Source organism: Danio rerio, chromosome 15 (genome assembly GCF_049306965.1).
Source record: "Danio rerio strain Tuebingen ecotype United States chromosome 15, GRCz12tu, whole genome shotgun sequence".
Taxonomy (NCBI): Eukaryota; Metazoa; Chordata; class Actinopteri; order Cypriniformes; family Danionidae; genus Danio; species Danio rerio.
This window is the reverse complement of record NC_133190.1, coordinates 40,266,941-40,288,180: the sequence shown is the minus strand read 5'-3', so window position 1 is coordinate 40,288,180 and position 21,240 is coordinate 40,266,941. Positions and strand designations below refer to the sequence as shown.

Below are 21,240 nucleotides of genomic sequence, written 5' to 3'. Positions count from 1 at the left end.
CCCATTCAGGTACTGACCAGGCTCATTCCTGCTTAGCTTCAGTGAGTAACCGGTCTTGGGTAGCAGGGTGATGTGGCTGTGGCCTACTGTAATAAACAGAAATGTTAGCACCACATCAGCAAATTAGATCTTGTAGGACTAAATACTGGAGTAATGGTTCTGAAAATTCTGATTTAGAGTAAATAACATGTTAAAAAAAGAGATATTTTTAATTCAACAATATTAAAAGAACAATTAATACAGGGTGTCTGCTGGGTCTTAAAAAGTATTAAAAGTTGATAAATAAATGATGAGAAAATGAAGGCTCTTAAAAGGTTGTCCAAGGCATTGTCCAAAGTATATATTCCTATATAAATATATTTTCTGCCTAATATTAACAATGGCGTGCTCGATCCACCCGATTGGTTCAGGCCGAGGCGCGTCCGGCCAAACTCCACCTTCCAGGTGATGTCACGTAATTGGAACAAACCTGGGAAGGTGATGTGACACACCCCACATGTGGCGAAACCATAGAGCGAAACACACGGAAAAAAGGGAAAATGTAAGTTTACGTACTCCTGGTTGGAGAAAGATGAGTTTAAACAGTGGCTGAAGCTAGTCGCTGAAAACAACCACATAGTTTATTCTTTCAAGCTTTGTTTCTTACGAGCTTTTCTGAGTTTTGTTGCTTGGTTGTGCCCCATTGATTTATTTAACTTCAACTGGTTATTGACAACTTTTTTTTTACTTAAAGGCTTCATACTAATTAAAGTGGGGATGAGGTCTTGAAATATTCTGAGAAGATCTTTAAAAAGTTTTAAAAAGGTATTGAAATTACCTTTAGCATTCCTACATATACACTGTAATAGACAAATCGACTAAAGAGCTAATCACAAGCTAATGTAAACCTAAACTTTACTTGACCTGATTTCTTGCTCTGGTAATTTACATGCAAATCATTTGACAGACACTTCTATTCAAAGCAACTACCAAATATTAGAAAGAATTAGAAGTTATCAAAGCAACAAAGAACGAAAAATATGTCAATAATGTGCTCATTCCTAGTTAAATGAAACAGTTTGCAATTTTTATTGTATTTATGGAGAAAGAGAGTTCATTAGAATGTGAAATTTGGCTTGTTTTTTGTAAAGAGGATAAATAAATCATTCAAAAGGCTTTGTTAATGTTACTAGATTAAAGTAATTTTTATATAAATATACAAAAGAAGACAGAACAGAGAATTGATAAGAGTGTTAGCATTATAAAGTGATAGTGTTCAGACAAGAGCAGGGACAGTATTGCAATGCTTTCCTTTGAATAACTTTAATGTTGTTATATTAATGGAAATGGCTTTGCATTAAAAGAAAAAGAACTCTCAAACATAATTAGACCACCTGATATCAAACAATGTCTGCTAAACATCAGATATTATGTCTTCGTAAATTGTTATGCAACCCTTGGCTCAGATTCATATGACTGGTGAAAACTATCCCTGCTTGGCCTTAAATGTCAAGACTGGTCATAAAGCCATGCACGTTAGGGTTGCACAATATATCGTTTAGCATCGATATCGCAATGTGATCATTCGCAATAGTCACATCACAGAATATGCAACGTTAAGTTTGTATTATAATTTATCACTTGCATGTGTTTTTGATGCCTGTAATTGCATAATGACTTTTAAAACATTCAGGTATAAGAAATTCTACCCTTTTTTTGACCATACCTATGATTATTTTATTGAATTAAATTTATTTTTATCATTCAGTCACTGTATTTGAAGATCATTGGACTCTTGAAATGATAAAACACTTTATTTCAATTGTATCTTTTTCTTGATTGTATTTAGAGATTATGCATTAAAATACTCACAACACATGCAAATACAGAAATGCACTGCAAATAGCACAAACCTCAACGACAATGAGTCGGGGAACCACAAAAAGTTTATAGATTGCTCATTAGATTTTGTGGAGATGCAAATAGAAAACATTAAGTCATGAATCTCTGACTAAACTAGTGCATGAAAATACTCACAACATATGCAAATACAGAAATGCACTGCAAGTAGCACAGACGACAACGAAAATGTGTTGGGAGACCCCAAAAATTGTATAGATTATTAGATTTTATGGAGATGCACTCCCACTGCAGAATCATCCTAATCGATCTAACATTATAATTTTTTTTCAATATTAAGTCATCTGGTGAAATATTGCAATATATATCACAAACAAAAAAATATATAGCAATATTAGATTTTTCCAATATCGTGCAGCCCTAAAGCACATACAGAAAACTGACCGCTATCACTGGTCATACTATTAAAATTGCTAGTAAACTGATAGATCTCCACCACACATTTATTTCCAGAGTGAATTATGTGAATCATCGCACTGTGATCAAGAAGAACCAGAGATACTGCAGCTACAGGAGCGAGCCAGCCGTTTACTGCAGAGGAGGTGAGATCCTGTAAACACACACTCACTCATGAGGGGAAATGACATTTCACTATGATAAATGACCAACAACGTGATCTGTTTCCAGCATGAGTGTCAGTACTGAATGTTCAAGTGTGAAAGTCCACAGGGGAGTTTTGGACATTGATGCTAATAATAAGAAAGGTTGTCATATGATCATCACCAAAGCTACAATCAAAAATACTGGTAATATGTGTGATAATGGGAAATATTAGTACAATTCCACTAAAAAAGTTTTAAACTATTTTTATCTTCAAATATATTTTAATATATAATTATTTCTGTCATAAATTATTATTTTATTGAAATGAATAAAACTAATAGCAGTGATAATAATAGTAATACATTTTATCTACAACTTTTCATAAACTTAAAGCATTTATTAAATTATAATAAAATTAAATAATATTGGTAATTGTAATTGAACTTTTAACACACATACAAATGCATGCATAATAAATAAATTGGTTTACTAAATATTGGGACACACTGAGCATGTTTACATGCACACTAATAGGGTACATGCCGAAGCATGCTAATGGGACTTTTAATTTGCCAGTAACCTGGGTTAAGCGCTCCTTGCGAACTGTATGCCAATGCAAAACCCGGCGCATTTATGGTCTGTTTTCTTTAAAATTCAGTAATCTCCACTAGCTGAGTGATAACCGATATAAGGTGGCTCTCAGATTGTTCAAGAAGCACTGCAATAAATTACATTATCCCCCGCCATGTCTTGCATTTAATGAGCATTTATTTTACCACAGTATATTCAATGGAGCTTCTGCGCTAGCCTGCCAATTCTGACTGGCGCGTGCAATTAAACGGCTTTTTGTCTCGTTTTAAGCTTGAGCAACTAAACGAATGCCAAAGTTTTTTCAACTGAATGTATTTTAATGACATTATAACATCGATGCTGTTAAAGGAACCGTAGAAAATGGAAAAAAGTTCACAATAAACCGAAAGTTTATCAGTATGGGAACAACACTAGCTCATATACCCTATAATCAGATTTTAATACGATTAAGACAATACTCTGATTAAGAGTCTACCATGTAAACAGCAAACTTTGATTACTTTAATCTGACTAAAGTCATAATAGAACTAAACAGAAATGAAATTAAGATATGTGTAGTATACTGATTTTAGTGGCATTATTGATGTGCAGTACAGACATGTAAGCACTGCAATCAAACTATTACCATCGTGTAGAATTTTCACCGCATTTTGCTTCAGGATAGTCTATACACATGGCTGTTTGACACTATTCTCTGCACCGACCAAGTCAGTGAAGGACCACAGACACCTGCATCGTGGAATGAGGAGGTTTTTTCCCCATACGTGTGCTATCAAATTCCATTAAAACTACATTCTTCCAGCAGTTCCTCACATCTAATATCTTATTTGTCACGGGGGGCATGCATGAAATGTTCTTGAATGAAAGTGAAAGTTCCAAACTGCAGTTACAGTCGACCTCAGCATCATTAACTCAGAATATTTCAATGAGTTTTATTCTTGTGTTTACAGTGAGCATTCTCTCAGCAGTGTCTCTGTGCCTATCAGCTCTGAGGGTCTGGGCTGCTCTGATTTCTCCTCACCCGTCAGCACAGATGAGCCACTCAGAAGACCAGTCCTGTCCACCTTAATGCCTTCAAACCACCGTGAGTAGCAGAAGTTACATAAAAGCACAATCTACATAATTTAGTGCACATTTTGTAACATGCCACATGCTATTTTAACCTTTTCATCTGTTTGTGTGCAAATTCAAAAACACATCCTTATCAGATTTACATGCACCCACATGTTTAACCACAAATGCTGTGAAAAGAAGAAGTGCGTAAAACAATTGCAGTTATTGTGTTGTTGTGTGGTTACATTTGGTTAATGAATGCGTGTTAGAGTTTATTATGTGTTTGTTTCTGTCTTAGTGGTTTTAGAGGCCGGTTTGTGTGAAGGGATGCCTATTCCTCCAGCAGTGGGTTCTGAAGGGTCTGGTGTCCGCCGTGAAGATGACATCCTGTTTCAGTGGCGTTTGAGAAGGAAGATGGAACAGGCTAGACAGCGGTGTCTGGAGGCCCCTTTTTACAATTCTGTTCTCCATTTACCTCTGTCACAAACTGCAGGACCAAACAAGGTGAACCAATTCCACAATAATGCAACAACATTAAATCGTTTTTATTTATTTATTTAAATCTTTATTTTACCAGGAAAACCTCTTTAGATTTGTTCTGGATAAACAAACAATAAATAACACAGACAACATATTGAAATAAATCAATGTTCTGGCTTCAAATTAAATATGCAGTAAGATTATAAATTATTTGAAGACATAATACATTTGTACCTAATAAAAAACAATCAGTCAGATATGCCAAGGCGTAAAACAAGGGTTAGAAGCTTGTACAGATTACTGGGAGTGTACAGGTGCTGGAAATCCTTACAAATGCTTACATTTTGCTTAGATTTTTGATCAAGTGCTTGAAACTGCTTGAAAATACAATTGTAATTTGTTTCTGCCATAATGTTACTAAATAGAAAATAGTTTTTTACTTTAAAAAATAATAAAGATCATTTTTAAGCACTTTATAAATCTGGAAATCCATAAAAATGCTTAAATTATATTTGTTTATAATAAATAAAATATAATAAAATATTTTTAAATAATAAGTATAATTTTAGTATTTTTTTTTAAAAAGGTGGCGCAGTATGTATTGCTGTCGCCTCACAGCAAGAAAATCACTGGTTCGAGCCTCGGCTGGGTCAGTTGGCGTTTCTGTGTGGAGTTTGCATGTTCTCCCTGCGTTCGCGTGGGTTTCCTCCATGTGCTCCAGTTTCCCCCACAGTCCAAATACAGGTGAATTGGGTGAGCTAAATTGTCCGTAGTATATGTATTTGTGTGGATTTTTCCCAGAGATGGGTTACTGGAAGGGCATCCGCTGATTAAAAAAATGCTGGATAAGATGGCGGTTCATTCCTCTGTGGCGACCCCGTATTAATAAAGGGACTAAGCCAAAAAGAAAATGAATGAATAATATTTTTTTTTAATGTAAATGCTGGAGTCTGAGTTTTTTTTTTTTTTTTTTTGCTTAAACCGTAGGTAAAGACAAAATTCATGGAGATTATCACTTTATTAATGAATAATGCATCAAAGTAATATAGATATGTATATAAGATGAAAGGTGACACATTTAAAATGTAAGTAAATGACATTTAAGAGACAAAAAGTTCATCAAAACATCACTTTTCTTATAGTATGTATTACTATAGCATTCTAACAAATAGTATCTAGTATAATGCCACGAAGTATGTGTGTATGTAAACATGTAATTTAACACTTTAAAGTACTGGAAAAGTTTGAAAATGCACCTGGAAAGTTACTTAAATATGACTTTGGAAGAGGTATAATAAAAACCATGATCTTATTCGCCCATAATTTCCATCTGATTTTAGGGGTAAGCTAGGGTTGGGGTTTGGTTAAGGGCAGGAAAGCCCTGAAGATCTACCTTCCTACTGAAGCTGCGATTCACACTACACTTTTCTCCCCATAGACTTCCATTCATAACCATGCGAATGTGTCAGACCAGAAACGCATGCTTGTGCGACAAGTTTCGCAGTTCGCTGCGTTGGAAAGTTTAAGCTTGGTAAACTCTGACCTGTAAAATTGCATCACATGATTGCGTGAGACCAGTCGAAGAAAAATCAAAACTTGACCTCTCTAACCAGGAATTTAAAATAAAGACCAATCGCTCGCTTTTTTTAATGTGTAATTACCTTGTTTAATCCCACCCCTTTTTGCAGCACCGCACAACAGAATTTCGCATTTTTCGCAGCTCCAACCCTAATCAAATACACCTGAACCGATTAAGTAGCACTTGATATGGGTTGCAACTGAAATCTGCAGGAAGGTAGATCTCCAGGAACAGGGTTGGGCACCCCTGGTTTAGATCATAGGTCTCAAACGCAATTCCTGGAGGGCTGCAGCTCTGCACAGATTTGCTCCAACCCTAATCTACCACAGCTCTAATCAACTAATCAAGCTGTTCAAGACTACTAGAGACTATTAAGCAGGTGTGAGTTGGAGGTGGTTGAAGATAAACTGTGCAGAGCTGTGGCCCTTCAGAAATTGAGTTTGAGACCACTGGTTAAGGGTAAGGCTAGGATCAACAATGCATTTTTGGATGTATGATGTTGATCCAGGAACATATAAGAATATATTATATATATATTTGTTTTTATGTACCCAAAAGTCAACTGACAAGAGTTTAAGAATACTTTTGGCTATTGTAGTTCTTTGTTAAAATGTAAATAGCACCATTATAACATTTCATCAGATAAACTGCCTTAAGGTAAATAAAAAACATGTAAAAAAAAAAAAATTATTAATCATTTGCTTTTAACTTTGTTTGTTCTCTCTGAATAAGATGCAGAGAACCCATTATCCACTAGTTTAGGTTTTTTAGATGTGCTTGCTCTGTTAAGATTTGTACTGAATACACTGTTCTTGTTTCCTTTCAGAAGCAAAGCACATTAAACAGCTCGCCTCATCAGACAGCAAACCTCTCCTTCACACCAGTCACCTCCGTTAGCCTCGATCCTCCAGTCCTTGAAACTACTCTCCCTATTTCAAGCCCCAGCGTCTCCAGACTCCAGCCTGATGTCATTCGAGAGCAACCAGACCTCGACGTCCATCCCAAAGCCCTTCGCCAGCACTCCAGTAGAACTGTCACAAACAATCTGGAATCTCCTTATTCCCAATCACAGCAACAACAACACCGCAAACAAATCAGACCACGAACCAGCATCCCAGAAAGCACAGCAGAGCAGCGCACACAGAGATCACAGAGATCATCTTCTCCATCTCCACAAACATCTGACAGCACAGAGGAGCACTGGCCAAACCTGAAGGAGAAGAAGGAGACTGCAGGCAAAAGAAAGACTGAACATGAGAGACGAGAGAAGAAGAAGAATGCACCTTCAAGCCAAAAGAAGAAATCAGAACGGTACTTTGTATTACTGCTGAAAGGTTTAGATTATTTTATTTTCTATAAAAACAGCTATATTGTAGAACATTGTTTAGATCAGGGGTGTCAAACTCAATTCCTGGAGGGCCGAAGCCCTGCACAGTTTAGTTCCAACCCTGTTTCAACACACTTACCTGTAGGTTTCAAACAAGCCTGAAGGACTCAATTAGTTTGATCAGGTGTGTTTAATTAGGGTGGGAACTAAACTGTGCAGAGCTGCGGCCCTTTTGGAACTGAGTTTGACACCTGTGGTTTAGATTAACTTAGTTTTCTATTTTAATTCATTCCTTCAATTTCCTTCGACTTAGTCCCTTTATTCATCAGGGGTTGCCACATCGGAATAAACCGTCACCTTACCCAGCATATGTTTTACACAGCGGATGCCTTTCTAGCTGCAACCCAGTACTGGGAAATACCCATACACTCCCTTATTCACTCACTCATACACTACGGCCAATTTAGCTTATTCCATTCACCTGTACCACATGTCTTTGGACTGTGGGGGAAACCGGAGCACCCGGTGGAAACCCACGCCAACATGGTGAGAGCATGCAAACTCCACACAGAAACTCGAACCAGTGACCTTATTGCTGTAGGGTGACAGTGCTAACCACCTTGTTGCCCCGTATTGGAGTTTATATTTCCAAATATAATTTAGTCCTCCATTGTCAAAGTTTGATATTCTTCAGCCATTACTCCTGTAGTGTCCAATATAATGATTTAGTGCTGTTTTCTTGGTCCTTACATATACAGTTGAAGTCAGAATTATTAGCCCCGCTGAATTATTAGCCCCCTGTTAATTTTTTTCCCCAATTTCTGTTTAACAGAGAGAAGATTTTTTTCAACACATTTTTAAACATAGCAGTTTTAATAACTCATCTCTAATAACTGATTTATTTAATCTTTGCCATGATGACAGTAAATAATATTTGACTAGATAATTTTAAGACTTTTCTATACAGCTTAAAGTGACATTTAAATGCTTAACTAGGTTAATTAGTTTAACTAGGCAGGTTAGGGTAAATGGGCAGGTTATTGTATAATGCTAGTTTGTTCTATAGACTAAAAATTGAAAATTTAGCTTAAAGGGGCTGATAATTTTGACCTTAAAATGGTGTTTAAAAAAATAAAAACTGCTTTTATTCTAGCCGAAATAAAACAAATAAGACTTTCTCCTGAGGAAAAAATATTATCAGACATACTGTGAAAATATCCTTGCTCTGTTAAACGTCATTTTGGAAATATAAAAATAATAATAATAAATTCAGGGGGGGGGCTAATAATTCTCACTTCAACTATATTTAATTGTTGTTATTATTATTTTTACTGTTATTAGAGCAATAGTTTTGCTAGTTTATAATTTTTATTTTTGTGGTCAGAAATAATTTTTTACAATTTTATTTGGCTGGGTCAGTAGGGTATATGCAGAGCTAGTGTTTCTTTCCATACTGATAAACTTCCGGTGAATGGTTAATGTGACTTTTTTTCCATTTTATACCGGTTCCTTGTACAGCATCTATGTTGTAATATCGTTAAAATACAATTAGTTAAATAGACATCAGCATTCATTTAGTTCGTTTTCATAAACGTAAACAAAAAAGTCGTTTATTTGCACACGCCTGTCAGGATCGGCAGGCTAGTGCAGAAACTCTATTGAATATATTGGGGTAAAATAAATGCTCATATTTTAAAGACATGGCAGGGAAAATGTAATATAATGCAGTGTTTTTTGTACAATCTGAGATCCACTTTATATCAGATATTACTCAGCCAGTGGAGACCGCAAATTTTAAAGAAAACAGACCTTAAACGCGCCGATTTTACAATGGCATAAGTGCTTAACCCAGGTTACTGGCAAATTAAAAGTTCTTTATCATACTTCAGCATATACCCTAACGGCATTTCTGTGTGGAGTCTATCCATCGCTTATTAATCAATTCATCTCTTGACACTATTATTTTTTCATCTGCACAATGTATGTTTACAGATGGAATTAATTTGTACCATTTTATCTATTCATTATCTATATAGTATATCTATTTAATAATTCAGCTTATATCACTTATTCATTCATTTTCCTTCGGCTTAGTCCCTTTATTTATCAGGGGTCGCCACAGCGGAATGAACCACCAACTTATCCACTATATGTTTTACACAGTGGATGTCTTTCCAGCTGCAGTGCTGTACTGGGAAACGCCCATACACTCTCACACTCATACTCATACTATGTTCATGTGGGTTTCCTCTGGGTGCTGAGGTTTCCCCCCCAGTCCAAACACATGCAATATAGGTGAATTGGGTAAGCTAAATTGTCTAGTCTAGTGTAGGTGTGTATGTCCTGGTCCTCCAGATTGGGGGTTGAGTGTTGGGCTAACAACTCATTTCATTAAAAAAAAAAAACTAGATGTTACGAAACACCAATATGTTATGGCTATAAATGGCCCTGGCAGTAAGTATATTTTTGTGGTCAAAAATTGTAAAATAGATTTGAAACTTCATTTATTCATTTTCCTTCAGCTTAGTTCCTTTATTCATCAGTGGTCGCCACTGCGGAATGAACCGCCAACTTATCCAGCATATGTTTTACACAGACTTTCCAGTAGCAACCCAGTACTGGGAAACACTAATACATTCTCACAGTCACACACACACACACACACACACACACACTCATACACTGAGGCCAATTTAGTTCATTCAATTCACCTATAGCGCATGTCTTTGGACTGTGGGGGAAACTGGAGCACCCGGAGGAAACCCACGCAAACACAGGGAGAACATGCAAACTCCACAAAGATATGCCAACTGACCTAGCCGAAACTCGAACCACTGACCTTCTTGCTGTGAGGTGAACCACTGAGCCACTATGCTGCTCGATTTGAAACTTTTGTAACATAAAAGTAATATTTGTCATTCTATATCAATTAAATATATAATTATATAATTTTTAAAAAGTATTTGCCAGGGATGGGTTGCGGCTGGAAGGGCATCTGCTGCGTAAAACATATGTTGGATAAGTTAGCAGTTCATTCTGCCGTGGCAACCCCTGATTAATAAAGGAACTAAACCGAAAAGAAAATGAATGCATTTATTTTATTCTTATTAATTAAATATTTATTTGTTTATTTTATTTTAATTTTACTTAACCGAAACTTTTGAATTGTAGCATATCACATTTTCCATAGAAAATAATAATCAGGTGTAAAACTGTTTTAAAACATTAAATAGTAAAAAAAAAAAAGGTATATTACGTCATAAAAATGGTCAAAAGACTTGTCATCCTATATCAATTAAATGTGTATTATTTATTGTATTAATTATTTATTTTATTTTAATGTTACTACTACTATCTCATTTACCTCAAAAACATAGTGTTAAACTTTGATAATGCAAAAAATTGCGTCCATAAATTGGCACATTTGACCATAATAATTGTCAAAACAAACAATCTTATTTATTTTTAATATTAAGCCATTGCAAATTCTATTTTTTCTTTTCTAGTCATGCTAGCGAGGCAGGCAGAAGCCCAGTGAGAGTCAGACATTCCAGGGGTCATGAAGGGGTCACTCGCAATCCGGAGAAGCCAAGTGGAAAAAGCAGGTGGCAGGAAGAGTGTCAAAGTTCAGCACGAGGAGGAAACCGAGCACCGCCACCCTCACCTATACACAACGCTCTGGGACAGGTTTGTTTCATAACCCTGAGAATATGAACGTTTCATTAAATTCCTTATTACATTGTATCAATACATAGCATTTATATTAGAGGTGTAACCTGCCATAAATTGGACTGTGCTGTGCTTGGGCAGTTTTTGTTATGCAGTACTTTATTTTGGGGTTTTTGCTAATAGTTTTATATTTCAAAAGGTAAGAAATAATTATTATTATACATTTCTTTTTTTATCTGTAAAAATCTATCTAAAGCTGGAGTAAATATACACTCAATATAACAACTTATTACACACAAGCTTTATTCAGGATGCTTGTGCATCTTTTGATTTTAACTTGTGTGAGGAGTATTTGGAAGCTACATAAAATGGCGTCTTTTAACAGAGCAGCTCATTTGAGATGCATAAAATACTGGAAAAATCTGAGGTGTAATGAAGGTATTCATTAATTATGGAATTATCATCGTAGAAAGGTTTAGATGGTTCTTTTTAAATTGTTTTGTAATGTAAATGTATTGTAATGTAAAAGCTTTGTTATTTTTATCCAAGAAATCCTGCTGTTTTATTAGTGACTTCTACAGGCAGAGAGTGAATTTGCATTTTTGTTCAGCCTGATTTCATTTTATGCAGGTATGTTTTTATGTAGTATAGCTAAAGTCAGCTGATTATGTTTTTACTTTTATGTTTAGACATTTCACAATCTAATGTAGAAAATATATTTTAAAAATAAAAAAGAGTAAGGGAAAAAAACGTTATCTGCCAATTTGCTAATAAAATATTGCTAAATGGAATGGGAAATGGATTGAATTAGATTGAAATCTCTTTAATGTCCCTAAGATGCAATTTGGTACACCGTTATAGCCGACACAACACAAACTGAGACATTAACATTTAACACAAATATAGAGAAGGACATAAAACTACCAGCCAAAATATCATCACCTTACAATTATAAGGTGGATAAGGTCCTGTCTGACTTTTTTGTCAAAATTGAGTTGACATATTCTTAGGGTGCTTTCACACCTACACTTTTGTTTCGGAACCTGTCTCGTTTGCCCAGTTAGCGCGGTTCGTTTGGCATATGTGAACAGGGCAATCGTGCTCTGTTCCGCGCCAAAGTAATCGCTCCGAGGTCGCTTGAATGAGGTGGTCTCGGCTCGATTGAAACTAACCCTGGAGCGGTTCGATAGCAGTGAGAAAGTGATCCGATACGAGCGCGGTTATATCACTGTGTTTTATGGATATGTAATAGGCATACGGCTATATGAAGGGAGAATTATGAGTATGGTGGGAAGTTTCACGAGTCTCCGGATGCCCGCAAACGAGTGATGATCTCCCGGTAATCTCGCGTCTCCCTAACGGTCCTCAAATAGGCAAAATAAATCCAGTGAAAAAGGTGAATAAAACAAACACAAGAACAGAATCCTTTACCTTATTTTTCTCTGAGAACAAGGGGCCTAAGACTTACAATATACAGAAGTCTGTTTAAGTGTGTTGCTGTTCTGTATGCTCTAACCCAGTGGTTCTCAAATTTTTTTCATCAAGTACCACCTCAGAAAAAAATTGTCTCTTCAAGTACCACCAAAATGAGCAGTATTGAAATATAGTAGCGTAGTAGGCCCCGTAAAGCAGCTACAACTCTGCACAGTTAAAAAATGTGGCAGATTACCTTAGAAATATAGGCTATATGTCATATATGGCTTATTATGTACATCATTTTTGATAAATTTTGAAATGTGTGTAGCATGTACATCACATATTTAATTCCTCCGCGTACCACTAGAAAAAAGCCTGTGTACCACTAGTGGTACACGTACCACAGTTTGCGAACCACTGCTCTAACCTTTTATACAGCATTTATGCCCATGAACACAGGGGTGCTAAGTTAGATTAAAAATATGACTTGTTAGAGCAGGGCTGGCCTCTTGGACTGCGTCCGAAATCGAGTGAGCTGAGTAGTATGTCTGAATTTATACAATTCAAAAAAACAGCATGTGAGAAGTAGCCGGATGACCTACTACTTTAGGCGAGATTTTAAAGTGTGCATTCAATGCACACAACGCTATCCCATGATGCCCTGCGAGAAAATTTTTTTATTTGGAGTTAAGCGACGCAACTGATGTGAGTAGGTCACGTGATCATGACAAAATGGTGGATGTAGCATGTCTGAGTTCCATTCATACTTCTCACATTCATACTGTATAGAACGTACTTTTCTAGGTGTCGAGTAGCAGATTTAAATTCAAATGCAGTACCTACTGTATAGTAGGCGATTTCGGACGCAGCCTTGGTCCTAGGGTGGACAGTGCCCTACAGAATTAGAGCCCTAACACACTTGAACCAGCTAATCAAGCTCTACTACTTATACTAGAAGCTTCCTAGCAGGTCTGTTAAGGTAAGTTGGAGCTAAACCCTGCAGGACACTGGCCATCGAGGACCGAGTTTTGCACCCCTGTATTAGAGCTGGTTAATGAACCCAACTGCTATTAGAACAAATGATTTTAAATATCTGTTCTATATGAACATTTACATATTTATAGCCTGTTTAAGGTAAGTGAATCTCTTATATTTATGCTTTATATGTAAATCCGATAAAGAAAAAATAACAAAATGCTTCTCCTTGACAGGCAGTCTCTGAGGTGCTGTTTGCCGGTTCAGATTCTCCAACACAATGCAAGACTCCAAGTTCTTCAGATTCTCAAGCATACACACCACCTCCACCCCCACAATCCCCAGCGGTCTCTTGTTCCGGTGTGCAGCAATCCGTGCAGGTCATAGATCAACTCATGCAGGACGCAGAAGGCAAGACCACCTCGTGCACTTCTTAATGAGCAACTGTAAAACTATACCACAAATATCTTGTCTGGCATATTTTGAACAATAATCATTTGATTTACATATTAAAAGTATTAATATTCAAAATACTAATTGATGTTGCATTTGAATTATCCTTCAAACATCTACATTTTATTTATCAGCAAGAAGTTCCTTAATTTTGAAATAAAGCAAATTTATTTTCACAAGTTACTTGAACATGAACATCAACACTACTTGCATTTAATATGCTTTTTTTATAGCTTTAGCTTTTGTACATTTATTTAAGTCTGCGTTTACAGGAATTAGCTTTAACTTTATTTCAGCATGTTGATGTTCTTCCAACTGAAATAGAGTATTGAGTAGGGGGCAGGGTTTTCCTTTTGTCAATCATTTTCTTGTCTAGGGCTGCATTCCAGCCTAATTTTGTATCCAGTTCACTCACTAACTTCCCTCCTTATCCTGATCGATTATATTAAACAAGTGTCCACTAGAGGTGGAATATCTAAATGGATTTAAATGTAATGCCCTAAACTTTAGCACTTGAAAATTATGCTGTTGTGATGTCACAGTCACATTGCATTCTGGGACATATAGGTGCTGGAGTGGACATATAAAGCCGACTCATTCCCTCGGTCGAAGTAGAGGGTATGTGCATGTAAGCTTCCCTCTTTCACTTGATGAAGTCTAACGCACTTGTGGCAGGGATTCCCCTGAGAAAAAAAGGGAAGGGAAGTTCACAAGTGTGTATCTAAAAGTGGAGTGGAACGCAGCATAAAAGAGAGGGGGTAAGAGGGACATGGTTTAGAATAGAACCTTTTCACAACACATCATGACGTGTTAAGGCTGATTTATACTTCTGCGTCAAACGCCGGCGTATGCTACGGCGCTGACGCATAGCCCTTCGCCGTGGCCGTCGTCGTCACTGACGTGCACCTCTCAAAAAATGTACCTACACGTCGCAACGACGCGTAGCATAAGCTCTGTGATTGGTCGGCTTGGTATCGCTGACGAGTCTGGGCGGGACCGAGAGCCGCGCAAATGGCGCGAGCGAGTGTTTACAAGTGTGGAGTCCCGTGAAGGAGCTCCGGATGGAAAGTTTTGTTTTGTGGGTTACGCCGGTCACTTGTCGCAGAAGTATAAATCAGGCTTTAGTTATCATAGTCATCATATTTGCTGTTGTCTGACACATTTTTTTCTGAAAGTCTTAATAACACCATAGTGGAGTTTTCATTATTTCAGCAAATGGATTGTAAAAAAATGATTTGTTGTACTCTCCCATTTACTGCATTCACAAGTTTACCCAACAATGATGACTTCTGCTACTGAGAAACCCAAAAATGTGAAAAGGGTCCATATTGTGGCTGAAGCTGTCAAATTTATGTCATCAGAGAAGGACCACCATTCCAAACGTGAAAGAAAATAATCAGACTTTGATTTAAAGATTACTAAAATTAACAGTTTTTTAAGTGTATTAACTTGAATGGATTAATTAGACTTTTTGGAATGCCTCGTCTCTGTTCAGTGTATATTGGAAAATATTGTTTGATATTTTATTTTAAGTGTGTAATATGCATATTTTTTTTTTAATTCCTTATATTATTGCACTTTTATGTACAGACTCTGATGGGGAGGAGTTTGAAGACGATCCATTATTGCAAGTACTCAGACAACAGAGAAAATGGGTAAAGGATCAACTTCGGTGAGAATTTCTGCTGTTTATCTTCAAGATATACATATACAACAGTTCTGTCTGGTTCTTAAAACTGATTAGCTAATAGGCATGTGATATTCTACAAATAACGGCACTAGTATAGCCTCTTCACCTTTGTGTATTACTCCGCCCACATACAGCAACAAGCAGAGGACACTATACAGCAGTGGTCACCAAACTTGTTCCTGGAGGGCCGGTGTCCTGGAGATTTTAGCTCCAACCCTAATCAAACACACCTGAACAAGCTAATCAAGGTCTTACTAGGTATACTTAAAACATCCAGGCAGGTGTGTTGAGGCAAGTTGGAGCTAAACCCTGCAGGGACACCGGCCCACCAGGACCGAGATTGGTGACCCCTGCTATACAGTTTGACAAATATTGCCGCAGTTGGAGAACATAATGTACTTTAAGGCTTTTTTAGTCGAGAATGGAGTTCTTTAGATTGCAACTATGTTTATTTATTAGGATCGTGCCTATTTTTAAATATTTAAAATTCTGGAGCATTGGATTCAGTGCATTGCCTACCATTAGCTTATCTGAGCAGAGCAAAGAAAGTGAGGGTTGATGCTCCACCACAAGATGAAAACAGAGACTGCATAATACGTCCTTAGTGGCGAAAAACAACATTTTTTCAGCGTAAATTTAAAACTACAGCTGAACAAAATATTATAAATCAGGTAAGTCACATTCTGAGTCGATCTTTCTCTTTGGTATATTTTGTAGTGTTGTATTTACACCACAGAAACTGGTAGTGTTTGCTCTGCTCTGGCATTTTCGGGCTTAATTATTGTGAAATTCAGATTGCAAAATACTGGAAAACTCTGTAGACTGATGGCATTTCATACTGCTTAGCCTTATAATCCTAAAATGTGAGCAAAATGACCCGCTTCGTCATCTCTTTAGACATTACGCTAGGGAATCATTCAAACACTAGCTCTAAAGTGACATTTGTGAAGTAGCAATGGTTTCTACTGCTCTGACCGTCAGCTGCAAATGTGAATGAAAGGCGGAAGAAAGAAGTTGCTCATACAAAAGGATTTTAAGACTCTCTGTTCTTGATGTTCTTTTTTATATACACTATTATGCCATCGAACAGTTGTATAAACACAATATCACACTCATAGCAGTTAAGGGTATCACTATTTTAATCGAAATCGATCGAAATTTATGCTCAACTTCGATTATCAAATCAAAAAATAGAATTGTCGATGCTGCCATGCCCCCATGTCACGTTAGCTTGGCTTACCAAGCGGGAAAAAAACAGGCTTGTTGAAGTGCTTGTTAAACTGCAGACGCAGGAGACCCGTCGACAGAGCTTAAATCCTCTCCTCTTTCAATAAAGTCGCCGGTGTAGAAGTATTTTGGATTTCCAGTGAGTTATGTTGACAACGTTCGTGTTGTCGACAAAAAAACACAGTTTGCAAGCTCTGCTATGTACGTATTACGGTTGGGATGATAGACGATGGGCGCATCGCGACCCTCCGCCCCGCACCCGTTGCAAATCCGCTCATGAAAAATACACACTCAGGCCCTGTTTACACTAATATGTCTTTGTTTTTAAATGGCATTTTAGAACGACAATGATCCACATCCACACTGGCGTGTAGCATTTCTGAGCAGCCCTCTTTCATCACAACCGCTGAAAACGCACATCACGTGACCACACACACTCATTCACACACAGACACAGATGCACACACATTGTCATGCGCTCGAGACAGCGGGTCAAGGCAGTCAGCGAGTCAGTAGACTGCTTCCATCTTTTACTTTCACACAAGTTCAATTCAATTCAAAACAAGTACTTGGTCATTTTAGCGAACACTTCAGATACTGTTGGCTGGTTCCTGTTGGTTGTGCACCTTTTTTACCGACGCCATTATAACGACACAGATCACTGCCTATTCACGAGTCCCGCAGAAAAAAGTGATTGACAGGTGGTAATTATGTGTGTAACTTACCTTTTATTCATTTACTGTATAATTTGTTTATGGGTAAAACAAAGACCATGCAAGTCAGGTAGTTTAAACGGTAGGCTACAGATAATTAATTTGTTATTAATTATTTAATTATTCATAATCGAAAATCGAATCGTGACTATAGAATCGAAAATGTAATCAAATCGAGGATTTGGAGGATTGTGACACCCTTAATAGCAGTGCAATATGGCTGTATATCATCACTGGTGGGACACTATACACCCACATCGCACTGCTATGAGTGTGTTAATGCTTATACATTATATATATACATTATATATATATATATATATATATACATTATATATATATATATATATATATATATATATATATATATATATATATATATATATATATATAGACACACTTTTTGTTTGATTAATTTTATATTTATTTTTGCAGTGAGGTGGACCTGATGCTCCAGCACCTCTGAGGAGCACAATTGCTGTCACAAAGATGCAATAATACCTTTCAAACATGATATCATGTGTTTATTTTTGCTACTATTTATTAATGCTGTTTTATATTTGAGATTCAAACGTTTTCTAATGTATTTCTAAATAAAGACCTCTGCAAATAAGATTCCACATTAGATTTATTGACATTCAAACTGTACATCACACCAATACTATATAAAGGAAATGACATTTACTTTCAGTTTTAAAAATATGTACAATCCCATCATAACCCATCAAGATAAACCAAACAATCTGTGCAAGAAACTGACACAAAATAATATCAATCATCATAAATTCAGTCTGACTGTGAGTTTGTGTGACTGTGGATCAGAAGACCTGCTAATGCTAAACTTTGCACGCTTAACTAACTGCAAGGGTGAGGAAAATGTGATGCAATCTTTTTGCTGGCTTGGAATCAAGTATGGAATCAGCAGTTAATGTTGAGTAGTTCGTCCACAAGGGGGAGTGAGAGGAGAAGTCTGCTTTGGTCTTTACTATTGCATAATGTGAAAACCAACAAGAGTTTTAAGTGCTTCGCATTTAGCGTTAAGAGCTAAAACAAAAAAAGCTAAAATTATGTGTGTGTGTGTGTGTGTGTGTGTTGGTTTTGGTGGTTTATGAGGACACATTTATTAATGTATAATGGCATAGCTATGAGCTAGGTATTACAATGTCAAGGGGATTTATGAGGACATGCATTGTGTTTCAAAACTGTTTAAAATTGTACTTAATGGGGCGTTTTACATACTCACATTCCGAATCTCCAGTGAGGGTTGGGTTTAGAGGTAGAGGTGGGGTAAGGCCTTATAATCAGTGGTTTTTACACTCTAGAGCAGGGGTCTCCAAACTTAGTCCTGGAGGGCCATTATTCTGCATAGTTTAGCTCCAACTTCCCTCAATACACCTGTTAGGATGTTTCTAGAAAGACTAGTAAGAGCTTGATTAGCTAGCCCATGTGTGTCTGATTGGGGTTGGAACTAAACTGTGCAGGACACTGGCCCTCCAGGGCCGAGTTTGGACACCCCTTCTAGACCATTTCAATGTGGTGATATCTATCCATACCTGCCAACATTTGTCTCTGAAAATCTGGGAGATCAGGGGAGGGTGGTATTGGGTGGGGTCAGTGGCAGGAGGCGGCGGTGGCGGAGTTTTCCAAGACATAACAAAGCGGGAGATGGGTCTGAAATACGGGAGACTCCTGGGAAAAACCAGAGTGTTTGCAGGTATGGTGATATCATGGCCTATGAACATTTCCTGCATGTTGTCAAAATAGGAGGCAATCCAATCATATGTTAATGTAATTACAGCTATCATAACATTATTTATTAATATGTGGGCCTTTTTGGATTCCTGGAAGCTATGCTATGGAATTTAAAAATGTGAAAAGAGAAATACATTAGGACCACTGGTCAAAATAGTCTATGAAATATTTTACATCTATGAAGAGTCCTCATAAACCACCAAATCCAACATTGTGTGTGTTGAGTGATTGATCAGTGTTCAGGTATTGTCTGTGTCAGAGGTGCTGAAATCACTAGCATTCCTTCAGGTGACATTGCTGATTCCAGAGCCATGATGTTGACTCCATTTGGGATCCGATATCGTCTGTTAAACTGACGCGTCACCAGTCCTGAGCCGTCCTAGGATTAAAGGAACACATGAATCATCTTTTTAGACTTGCTCTTGAATATCTCGTCTCAGATGTTCAGAACAAAGTGTTTTATAGCAGGGGTGACATCTGATAATCTCAAAGCATGTTAAGGGGATATTCAGCCAAAAAAATTACAATTCTGTTATCTGTCATCTACTTGTGCCAAACCTGTATGACTGTAAGTGGATATTTGGAAGAATTTTGGTAATTTTGGTGTGTTCACTGTTCACAAAATAAGCATTTGAATGAGGTTGAGTGAAGAAGTCATTAGGTGAACTACTGTTGTTACAGATAAAGATGCCGCTGGGGTCTTACCTTTTTTTGTTCATGTTTTCCTTCAACCACAACATAATCTCCAGACACTTTAACAAGCAGTTCCTCAGGACTAAAGTGTTTCACGTCAACTTCCACTGTAAATCCATTGTGATCACAGGTAACCTGTAGAGAAGAACAATTCAATGCTTCAGATTTCTGCTTATTGGATTAGTTTTATATACATTTACCTAATTAAATAAATGCTATTATATTCATTTATCTTTGTAAAATCTTAAGTACTTTTTTAAAAATACATTATAAAAACTTTTAAAGTTTTATATTTACATAACATTTTCTTATCTAATTTGTATTGTTTAATTTACATTTAAGATAATATACATAATAATAACAAATTTAATAATGTTGAAAATCGGCGCTTCCATATTTATTTCATTGACTATCAATTTTACATTTCAAAATACATTTTGGGTTAAATAGGGAAACAAATATGACAATTTGAGGGTTTATAAATTAAATTATTGTTTATTTGTGTGTTAACTAATACTTTATAAATCGGTCATAGTTATATACGACGAAATATTAAGATAAAGCCTATCTAATCAATTTCATGTATACTTTTAATTTTCAAAATTATCGTAAAACATCACGTAAAAGCTAAAATAATCAAAACAATCGTCGTTTTATTTTAGGCTTTATCTTTATGTAGCCTAATTAGGCGAGTATTGCTGTTTAAATGTTAATATATAGGCCTATGCTTGTATTTTATGACGAGAAAGAGGTTACTCCACCTTTGCTGCTCCGGTCTGCTCGGTAACGGGGATTAAAAATTCGGTCGGCGTCCATGAATAAGGTCCAATGGTCCCGTTTAACCGTGGAAATAACGGCGGGAGAACCCTTTCCCATGGGATACCGCTCACCGGGACAGAAGGAGGCAAGTCGAAGTCCATTTTCTGCGTTGAATACGTAAGGTAGGCTTTCCCTAAAACTGCTTCAGAAATTTAGATTTGATGTCTGACTTGCCTATTTGCTTCTCGTGTAACTCCGGAGTGCAAAAGTGTTGCCCTCAATCAGGTTTAAGGAGATTTATATAGCTCGGAAACACCGCCCCTTCACATAAACTCATTTAAACAAATGCCATAAATAAGTGAGCTGATGGTGCTGTCAGAGATCTCCGATACCTAATCATGAAGCACGATGCCAAAATGTT

The 21,240-nt window shown here is 36.8% G+C and overlaps 2 protein-coding genes across 17 annotated transcripts in view; one reads left to right on the top strand and one right to left on the bottom strand.

Moving 5' to 3' along the window:
* Positions 1–18,230, top strand: part of proser3 (proline and serine rich 3) — a 27,030-nt gene extending 8,800 nt beyond the window's left edge. For 2 of the 16 annotated variants that reach the window (XM_073922784.1, XM_073922785.1), the window contains 8 exons: positions 2,353–2,441; positions 4,002–4,117; positions 4,385–4,590; positions 6,972–7,456; positions 10,979–11,159; positions 13,769–13,943; positions 15,576–15,657; positions 18,051–18,228. In XM_073922784.1, coding sequence (XP_073778885.1) covers positions 2,353–2,441; positions 4,002–4,117; positions 4,385–4,590; positions 6,972–7,456; positions 10,979–11,159; positions 13,769–13,943; positions 15,576–15,657; positions 18,051–18,081 — 1,365 coding nt within the window. In that variant the 3' untranslated portion in view covers positions 18,082–18,228. Of the gene's footprint in view, positions 1–2,352; positions 2,442–3,983; positions 4,118–4,384; positions 4,591–5,152; positions 5,311–6,971; positions 7,785–9,999; positions 10,211–10,978; positions 11,160–13,768; positions 13,944–15,575; positions 15,658–18,050 lie in introns of those variants that run through there. The other 14 variants (XM_073922786.1, XM_073922787.1, XM_073922782.1 and 11 more) reach the window with 10 other exon arrangements.
* hspb6 (heat shock protein, alpha-crystallin-related, b6) lies at positions 18,228–21,240 on the bottom strand. The gene is made up of 3 exons (NM_001100958.2): positions 20,822–21,240; positions 20,073–20,195; positions 18,228–19,746 (listed from the first exon to the last, which is right to left on the bottom strand). The coding sequence occupies exons 1-3, from the start codon at positions 20,978–20,980 to the stop codon at positions 19,600–19,602; spliced, it is 429 nt and encodes a 142-aa protein (NP_001094428.2). The 5' UTR covers positions 20,981–21,240; the 3' UTR covers positions 18,228–19,599.